At 44.3% G+C, this 10,566-nt stretch overlaps 1 protein-coding gene across 1 annotated transcript; it reads right to left on the reverse strand.

Annotated features, from left to right (window-relative positions):
- Positions 1–2,173: 2,173 nt before the first annotated feature.
- gpr61 (G protein-coupled receptor 61) lies at positions 2,174–7,613 on the reverse strand. The gene is made up of 2 exons (XM_049580654.1): positions 7,169–7,613; positions 2,174–5,191 (listed from the first exon to the last, which is right to left on the reverse strand). The coding sequence occupies exon 2, from the start codon at positions 4,937–4,939 to the stop codon at positions 3,521–3,523; it is 1,419 nt and encodes a 472-aa protein (XP_049436611.1). The 5' UTR covers positions 4,940–5,191; positions 7,169–7,613; the 3' UTR covers positions 2,174–3,520.
- Between the last annotated feature and the right edge of the window lie 2,953 nt (positions 7,614–10,566).

Here is a 10,566-nt window from a genome sequence, read left to right on the forward strand (position 1 = left end):
CTCATCCATGGTATTATTAATATAATATAATAATTAATGTACCCCGGGTTTAAACAGATCTGAGGAAAACTGCATTTTCCTACTACACACCGTGGGCATAGAACAACCTTCAAAAACATCTAAAATTAGATACACATGACATATATCCATTGATAAATTTCAGGGCATCATAAAGAAGGTGGTGATAGAGAAATGTTTTTCTTTTTCTTACGAGGCCATATGTTTAAATAGTAGTTGTTTTGTTTTATATGTTTTTTGCATGTTAATGTGATATGATTGGCTGCTACCTTGGCCAGGTAAAGTAAAGTAATTATCGGGCATCATTCAAGGGCCCCCAGGCTCAAAAATGTAAAAACAATGTCATGTTTTAGCACCTTTAATGGTTCTATATAGCAAGGCGCTGTGTAGCACCTTTACAAGATGGTAGCAGTTTAGCATCAAAATAAGTTTTCCTATGATAACAAGCCAAAGAACCACTTTTAGTTGTGGTGTAGCACCATTTTTGTTAGAAGTATTGATGGCAAGAGAGACAGAAATGATTGCTGGGAGTGATCATGTGATCACATGCGACTATTAATCTGAAGATGTGAGGTAGCTGCAACAACAACCACGACACTCAAGTTCATCTTCTTGCTGTGTCTTTAATCATTTCAACTGATGGGTTTAACCATCACACAAGGAAATCTTAACAAGGGGAAAACAAACCCTAATATTGAAGAATCCAAACAGTCTTTTCAGCTCATGTACAAAAAAAGAAAAAGAGAAAAAAAAAAGGGAAACGAACATATCGAACGTACTGATGATTTCCAACCAACAAAACTCTAGCTGGCAATGTCCATGAATATTCCTGACGCTGGGAATATTATCTGCCATTCACCTTCAGAGCCACTTACGTCTCCGTCCTCGTAATCAACAGATGGTGGCAGTAATAGAGCTTAAAGCATTTAATCAGATTGGTCGGGGCAATTTTCGCTGCTATAGTAACGGAAATCCAGCTGATTGAATGGTGGATTCAATCAGCATAAGGGGCTTTGTAATGACCCCCAGACTGTGTGAGATATCACTGAATTTATTACAACACTGTATCGTAAAGAGGAGTTGATCAATAATGGTCAGTGAGGAAGATCTCAGATTACTTTAACAGGTTAAACCCTTGTTCTTGTACACTGCTGGAATCATCCAATTTTGTTGCATAAAGTTCAATATTGATGATGTATTCTGTGGTTTTATTAATACTAATGAAAAAAATGCACACATACTGTTGAGCATTGAGGATTGCAGTGAATTGGTCGTGTGCTCACTGATTAAATTTGGGCCTGCACCATCTTTCTGACACAAAAGACACACTTTAAAAGAAGATGACATGATGACCCCATCTGGAAAACGGCAACAAAGTCATATCTCAAGAAAATTAAGAACATTATGTCTCCTCCTGACAAAGGGGCCTTTTTTTTGTTCTGACTCCCAGCAAAATATTCCCTGTTCGCCTTGAGTTGGGTGTCTTGTGATCATGCCAACAGTCCGGTATGAGGCAGTCCAAAATAGATGAAGGCAAAAAGAAACAGCGAGTATAAAAAGAGACAAAAAAAAAAAGTATTTAGTCAGAGATTTGTGCCTTTGTAGTTTTCTTTGGAACATTTGTCACTGCTCGTGTGACTTGTGCAAACTGTTTGTATTCCACCTGAGATCAGAGAAAGTATCACCAGTGTCTTCCATTTGTTGCTAAATGAGGCCAAAGGCGAAGCTTGCCATGTGTAAGCATAGTCTCACTTGTGTGCTGCTGTGTAGCCACAACAAGCCTGCTTGTTTAGAGCACAAACACAAGCGCGCTCACACTGCTCCTGTGTTTACCTGTAAACAGCACAGACATCACAGTGTAGCAGGGACTGGTCGCGATGTCCGAATCTGTCCATGTGCCAGCCTCGTCTCGTCAAACAGACAGTTGATCTGTGCTGTTAGCTGCTGTTTTCAGAAAAGCTTAAATCCTTAACACCATCACTGTCATACAAATTAGACCAGTCACAATGTTTTTCTTTGGGGGGGGGGGGGGGGGGGGGGGGGTGAAATCACGAGTCTGCCGATGTGAGATGATTTTGGTGAGGAGGTGATAATCACAAGACCGAGAACAGATAAACATGATAATAATGTTCCTGAAAAAAGGCTTAAAATACGCTGCTGTGTCAGCCTGTTTATTATAAATACCAGCAGCAGCACCAGCTGTGAAATGATCCCATTCAACACACTGAATATTTTAAACGGAAAGACAGTTTTTAAAATGGCTCTGAATATTCACTGCTTTGTGCTGGGAAAACAAACATTTCTGCATTCATTTTTCGGTGTTAGGAGGAATAAATACACTTTGATGGAAACAGATTCTAAACAGTGGCAGCTAACTTACAACCTGTACTGTGCCTCCTGCTCATTTCTTTAGTGTTTCTTCCAAAAGACATAATATGTTGTTGGAGATGGTGTCCAAATAGAGGTGCAGCAGGGTAGTTTTATGGTTAGACCATTAGTTAAATCAATAATAAACACCTGCTTGTTCACAGACAACAGGCTGTGTCAATTTGAACCGACTGTCAGGGGGCCTCTTCAATTCTTAAAAAACAAAAATGTGATGTGTGATGTGTGACTAATTTCATACTGTACGTTATACTATAATGTCTGATGGTGAACCCCACTTTTAATGAGGAATGGACAAAGGAATGCACATTAAGACTAACATTTCACTGAGCATTTGTCTCAAAATTGTTCACTTAATGGTCCAGTGTGTACGATCTAGGGGCACCTATTGACATAAACGGTTTATAATATTCACAACTATGTTTTCAATGGTGTAATCACCTAGAAATAAGAATCTTTGTGTTTCTGTTACCTTAGAATGAGCTGTTTATATCTACATGCAGGGTGGGTCCTCTCCAACAGAGCTGCTATGTTGTTCGTACAGTAGCCCAACATGGACAAACCAAACTCCAGCTCTAGATAAGGCCGTTGGCTACCATAGCTCTCCTACACGCTTGGCACCCAGGAAAAGTTTCAGTTCTGCAACCTCACGGCTAGATGCTACTAAATCCGACACACTGGACCTTTAATGGCTCATATAGTTTTCCATAAATTGTGAAAACTGTGTTCCCCCTGAAGTTTTTGGTCTCAGCTCGTCTTTACATTAATGTGATTTTGTCACACCACTGACCTGTGATCAACACAACAAGAGTTTAGTGTCCATCTGCTAACATCACACAGAAAACAGCCTGACCACTTTATGGCCCTCAGAACATGTAATGCTCCGTGACTGTTGGAGGGTACGAGTGAGATGATGCACACAATATTTCCGTCTTTGTCTTTCTCTGAAAACCTTAAATTCTTAATGTTTTGCAGTTCACTGGATTTTTTTTAGCTTAAAAGCACTGTAGTAGCATAAACACAAGATGTATTTTCAACATATCTTTAGAAAATAGGAATAAAACTATGTATATTTATTGGACTATAGATGGCAGAAGAGACAGTACATGAGAGGCAGCTACAGCTCTGGTACAGTTTTGTAGCAGTTCTCTGAGACATGTAGCTCATTGTTCAGCTGTTGCCGCTGTATGAACTCTGAGGTTTCCTCAAGGATCTGCCCTGGGATGTGGAAGTCAGCTGGCGTGTTCTGCTGAACAGCTGATTCCTGAAGGCCCTCATTCTCTGGCTCCTCTGGGCTGGCTCTGCTGTGAGAGTTGCAGGGCTCCAGATTGCATCCAGTGCCCTGAAGGAACTGCAAAAAGTTCTCCTCAATAGACGCCTCGCGGCTGGGCAGCTGCTCCCCTTCGCCGGGCCCAGCCCGCTTGAAGAGACAAGCCAGGTGGCGGCCCAGCTCCTCACGAATCTGCCGGTTCAGGCAGCCGTAGAAGAAGGGGTTGGAGGTGAAGCAGAAATAGCCAATCCATGTGACCACGTCCTCCAGCTGGGCCAGCGAGGTGGGAGAGGTAGACGCCACAGCCGAGTAAAGGTGGAAGGAGAAATATGGCAGCCAGCAGCAGAGGAACTGGCCTCCCACCGCCACCAGGACCACCGCAGCCTTCCCGCCGCTGAAGGTCCTCTGAGGGGTGGTGCGGACACCAGTTCCACCGAGGCTGGCCGCCATGGTGGAGTGACTACTGATGGACTCAGACCGTTGTCGTGGCGTGTCCATCCAAGTGGGAAGGGGGCCGTGCTGCATGGCTGCTACCCGCGCCACCTTGAACATGTTGCAGTAGACGATCAGAATGATCAGCATGGGGCACAGAAAATAGATGAATGTAAAGAAGACCATGAAAAGCAGCCGTGTGGTCCTGCCTCCCGTCCAGTGTAGAGAGCAGTGTCTCTGACCCTGAACGAGGAGTGAAGGAGTCCCTCCACCTTGGCTCCCCTGGAGCAGCCATCCCAGGAGAGGCAGCACTGACATAACAACAGCTTTAATCCAGATTCCCACTAGTACCATCACCACCACCCCCACTGTCATCTTCACCTCGTGACGCATGGGGTGGACAATGTAGTAGTAGCGCTCCACATTGATGGCACAGATGGTGAGGATGGCAGCGCTCACTAGACACACACTCAAGCAGAGGTAGCTCCGACACAGCGCCTCGTCCACCAGGATTCGGTCTGACAGCATCCCCAGAGGCATCAACACCAGTGCTGCCAGCAGGTCCACCAGACACAGGTGGAACACGAAGGCAAACTTGCGCAGCTGTGGCGTTTTGGTGATGACAATCATCACAGCCAAGTTCCCCACCACTGCCAGCACATCAATGATGAGCATGGCGCACAGCGCCAAGGACTGGTTCACATCTATCCCACCTCGGCTGCTTAAGACCGGCTTGGTCACGTTAGAGATGTTCGAGTGCAGCGAGTCTGGAAACACGGGTAGGCCCTGGAGAGACGTGTTCCAGGAGGGGCTCGGTGTGACAGGACGCTCCATGAGAGGATGGGATAAGGAGGAGAGAGTCTGCTGAACTTCACGGGCCCATCACCCATCCTCCCCTGTTATAGGGTGTCACTGAGAAGCTCAGGCGGTGGTGTCTGTCATGGCAGCTGGAGCTGTGCAGGCCCTGACCCCCAGTAGATTTTAGCCTGGAGCTCTGCAGACGATCACAGGAGTTCTCACTCAGTTCCTCATAACTTTTAGTGAAGCTGTCCTTCTCTCTCCAATATGACCTTCAGATGGAAAGATCTGAAATGAAAGAGAACGTCCTGGTTAAAAGTAGGCACAGGTGAAGGTTTATGTATCAGGTTGATGATGCATTCAAGTGTATTTCATGAATTATTACACCGGAGGTCACTAATAGATGGAAATCTACTAAGAAATTATATATTTTTAAGAATATAATGTGACCAGAACATTGACAAAATATAGGGCGGCAGGTTGTCTAAAATATTTGACAGCTTGATAGATTTGCCATATAAAAAAAACACCTAAATCATTTTTTTCTCAGAGTACAAATACACCATGCAAACATTAGAGAGAAAATCCCTTAAAACCATCAGTCTAATCTACTGTTAATACAAATACTGACACTTATATCAAAATGCAGAAAATGGCTTTAATTGCACTCCTTTGTAAAAACATGATATTATTTCTGTTTCTGTTGCTTTTGTGCTGTAGCTGTGAAGCTGTCAGACTTGATGCAGTCTGCACTCACTTGTAGCCTGGGTCATAATTCACTACATATTTGACATCTGCATCCTCAGATGTGTGTTTTCAGGGCAGCCGGTGCCCGGGGGAGAAGCTAACAGCACAGAGTGGACCATATGTTGCCCTTAACAGAGTCAAGAAGCAAACTGGACGGGCGAATAAACTGCGAAACTCAGCACTACAGAGCTCCCTGCTGTCTGACATGAGAAGATCAATAAATCATATTACTGTAATCATGACATGAAAAATATAAATTGTTTAGCTTCCTACTAAGTTATGGGAAAATACATTCTGAAAGGCTGAATACTCTTCTGGATAAAACAACTGTAGCTACATTAAATTATAATCTAAAATGAATGTAAACAGTGGCAGAGTGCCTTCAGCAGTGTGTGTTTGTGTGGCCAGTGGAGAAGTCGAGAGGCCCTGCGCTGTGTTTACTGTTACAACCTCACCCGGACACAACCCCACACACTGTAAAAGCCGTGGAACGAGCACTGAGGCTTTTGGTACATTTCCATATGCTGCACACCTGCATGTGCAAGTTTTCCATTTCACAAGTGTGACAGGCTTCATCCCTGCGAGGCGCCTGTTGTTTTGCTGCCCACATACACACGCCGCGCACGACAATCACCAGGCAGACGCAGGCGTACGTAGGTGGCCTTTGCCGAATAGGTCAAAGGGTTACAGTCACCTTCAGCCCAATAAAACAACCAATAAACAACAACATCTCGGCTGTGATGCAGCAATAAGCAGCTCTCTGGAGATTTAAGTCTAATCAGCACTGATGGTTTTATTGCGCTCTGGTGTCCAGGGTCACTTTGGTGCTCCCTGCTTAAGATATTATCACCACAACTCTGCATGGCCTTGTATTACACAAAAAAAATCCCATTAAGAAGCATCCAAATTGGAGAATTGTGCCTGTTATCTGTTTTAAAGTTGATTTTATCAAATCAAAACCACACAAACAGAACTATTTGAAGTGATAAAAGAGAAAAATAGATGCTCACATGCAGCACAGCCTCCCATTTGATGTAATTAAATCAATGAGAGAAGTACAATTTAAAGTCAAACTCTGCCTCAGAAGCAATGAAATTCGCACCAAAGCTAGAAATTAAGATTGCAGCAGAATCTCACCAGCTGCCGAATGGAAACCATATGACCCAATAACATGCACATGACACAGTGTTTATTGTGAGAGAACTAGCCTGTTGTTCAAGTGTCCCTTTTTCTTTACAAAGCACTTTCACTCCTCAGCAGCAACACACAAAGGACAACCAGGAGTTTAAATTAACATACGAGATCTCTCCTCAGAAATGTCCTTTGACACACATACACAAAGAGAACATGATGAAATTAAAGGCTAGCTTTATTATCGTCCTCTTGAGTCAGATGTTGCTCTTTACACCTTCCCAGCATCCTCACATCCACGCATTAAAACCCACACACCTCCCCACACACTCCGATAATAGGGCAGGTGTGTGTGGAGATGTGTGTGATGATAAGTCGGTGACATACCTCAGTCTGGAGAGGGCTGCTTCCTCCTGTGCAGGTTCACAGTCTACTGAAGGAGAGCCGACCTGTTTCGCTTTCTCTCCCCCCAACACACACACACACACACACACACACACAGCAAACAGACACACACCACGTCACAGAGAGATAGAGAGAGAAAGAGAGAGGAGAGAGGGGCGCTCCTGTGTCTCCTCCTCACCTGGCCCCTTTCATCTAATCATCACCTCCCATCCAGCCAAGCTGACCGCCCCCCTCCCCATCCCTTCAAACACACACCTCCCTCTCATCAGCTCTCCTCCAGACAGGTCTTCGTATCAGGTGGGAGAGCAGGAGCAGGAAGAAGAGGTGGCACCCAAAAAATATGAGAAGAGGGCTCCTGTCTTCCAGCCTGTGGACACACACACACACACACACACACACACGCACACACACACACACTTTCATACACACATGTACTGTCTCCGGCACGCGCCCAGGGCAACTGCAGAGCCGTGCAGAGCAGACAGGCAGGCGGCGGGTGGGCAGGCAGCACCCAGCCTCCCCTGCTCTCCACTGGGTCTTAGTGCCTCACTTCCTCTGGGCTCCTCATGGAGGTATGGCTCTGATTTTCAACCCCTGCATCTGATCTCCCTGCAGGTCACACCAGGTCCCACTAACGCAAAAGTTGCCAACAATTAGGAAAGAAAATCACCTTTATCCTCTGGATCAGCATTTCTCTGATTCTCTGTCTCCTTATATGCTCAGCTGGCCAAGATCTCCCTCCATGTACGATCCGGCAAAAGCCCTCTCACGAGGCTGGATTATTGATTCACACAGAGGAAAAGAATCCCAGTGGTTAATGTTAATGACCTGAGATTAACATTTACAAAAGCCCGGCCCACACAACATACATATTATTACGTTTACTCAACTATTTCCTGCCCTGAGGACTGACTTTGTTTACCACTGGAGTGTGAGGTGTAGGACTGAGCAATTCACGTGTTGATCTCAACAATATCTCAACTCCATCTGAGAATTGTTAACACACATGGAGAAATATTAGTATTCAGTTTGTTATTATTAGGTGTAAAATTGAGAATGTCGCACATTAACACTGGATAGTATGTGGATTTTGTGTACGCGAGAAATGCCTGGATGTATATGACACTAGCAAGGATTTCTGAGCATGAGACATGAGCTTACTGGACATACTCAACTGAGGGAAATAGGTTTTGTCTCCACACTGAGACACATATGAAACAGGGGGTTTGGGGATCCTTCGCCAGAAAATTGTGAGCACGAAAGACTTTATTTTCTGCACTCAGGTGAATTTTTATGTACCAACTTGTGCCTTTTTTTGCATCAATTTGTGGTGTGAATGTCTTTGCTACTCTCATGCTTTTACTAGGGGACAAATGCACATGTTTTAACTATTGAGGGGAACATGTCCTGTACGCCCCTCTGGAATTCTACACGTATATGTGTTCAACTATCCATGAGTGCATTGTGCTTCTTCAGATGGCATAACGGCAGGCAACGGCTGAGATTCTGAGCCTGCCTACAGGCTTTGAAGAGTATTTGAAGATGTGAGAGCCGCTGGCCGGGTCAGATCAGCCTTCAGTCATGTGATACAGTCATGTTGCTTGAGTATACTTCAGTTTCAACAGTCTTTTAGTAATAGCATACCGAATTTTAGGCAGTATGCAGTACATATATTCTAAATATGTAGTATGTTAGTATGTGGTTATGCAAATAGGTGGTTTTAGGACTAAAGGATTGATCAAAAATAATTATTGATAATGGAAAGGAGTCTTAAGTGCAACACACACTGCCGCCGGCGTGGCGCTGTGGCCGTCAAGTGCCGCCCCCCAACACACATTGGCAGCGGCGCGCAGCCGACACTAAAGTGTATTTCCCACCCCAGCCCACTAGGTGGCTGTACTTGCACTAGTTGCCAACGGTTGCCAACTGCTAGTAACGGAAGAAGAAGAGGAAAAACTTTGAGGCAACAACAACTTGGATTTCATGGGTGAGTTTCTTATCAAAATCGTCTTATTAAAAATTTGAAAACCTTAATAACGTTAAGCATCCAGATACCCCTTTGAAAGCTGCCAAAAAAAAGAACCCCACAATTGACTAGCTTAAAACGTTTAACTAACGTTTTTTATTCTCCTAGCAACCGGAGTTGATACTACGGTGGCCGAGACGTACATAAAAGGCTTTTCTCGCAGCGCTGGCTGCGCTGGAAATAGAGCAGTGGGCTGAAGCAAAGCGGTGTGGTGCGGCGCGTCGGCGGGCGCTAGTGTAGGTTTGTTCATAGAATATAATGGAGGCGGACATTTTGACGCGTTGGAGCCCTTGTGAGAGCAAGTGGCGATCTCTGGGGCTTAAAAAATGAAGCCAACATGTAAATGTCAAAAAGTGCAGTTTCTTGAATGGCCACTTGAGGCTGGCTCCACAACAGCGTCAGTCCCCATAGACAATGTAGCCTGGAAGACCAGACATAAGCTCAACAGTCTGTTTTGCTCTCTGTATCAGTCTGGACTCAGTTCTGCCCCAAACGCTTTTAGCAGGCAAGAGAATTCGCCTTGACAGACAAACTCCTTCAGCCAGTCAGTGTAACAAAACACTGGAGAACATCTTTATCATAAATGGAACCAATTGATAAATCAAGCTTTTGCTAAATCTAGTAGGAAGAATGGTGAAAACGTCTTTTCCTCGGAAAAACTCTGTGAGTGCATACTCTTGTTCTTGTGTAATTGTTGTTATTGACTCTATTTACCCAATAACTTCACTTATTGCTGTGTTTACTCTACAAACATTAGAGGTAGCCCTTGTTGCTTCAGGAACCGCCACTGTTCTGCAAGTTGTGGCCTGCATTCTACATCATCAACTACAATATAGTCCCTGAATGGCTGTTTACGTTGTCAACTATAGTGCAGATCCCTGATTGACCGTGATCGGATTTCAATTTCTGGACAGCGTTTGGGGCGGCAGCGACTTCAGACTGGTACATAGAGCAAAATAGAACATTGAGCTCATGTCATCAGGATGGTCTTACCTCACCAATAGCAGAAGTAAACATGTTTACAGCCTGGTACAAAAACAGTTTTGGTCTCGATAGCTAATTTCAACATCCATTTTATCACATATTTAAGGGCGGGTCAGCTGGAGTGACAGGCTGTCTGCAAGGTGTCAGATCCATTAAAAAACAAAACAAAATGGCGACAGCTTAAATGCCAAACTCAAGGCTTAAAAACAGGAGTCCAAAAAAAACAGTGGCAACATGATGGTTGCATCCATTGTGTTACAATGCAGTCTGTGATGAGAGTCATGAAAACATCAGATAATAAAGCTTTAACATTTTTATGGGACAGATAAACCTGAGCTTATTTGCAATTCATTTCAATTAAAAGGTGCAT

The sequence above is a fragment of the Epinephelus fuscoguttatus genome, linkage group LG7 (assembly GCF_011397635.1).
Source record: "Epinephelus fuscoguttatus linkage group LG7, E.fuscoguttatus.final_Chr_v1".
NCBI lineage: Eukaryota > Metazoa > Chordata > Actinopteri > Perciformes > Serranidae > Epinephelus > Epinephelus fuscoguttatus.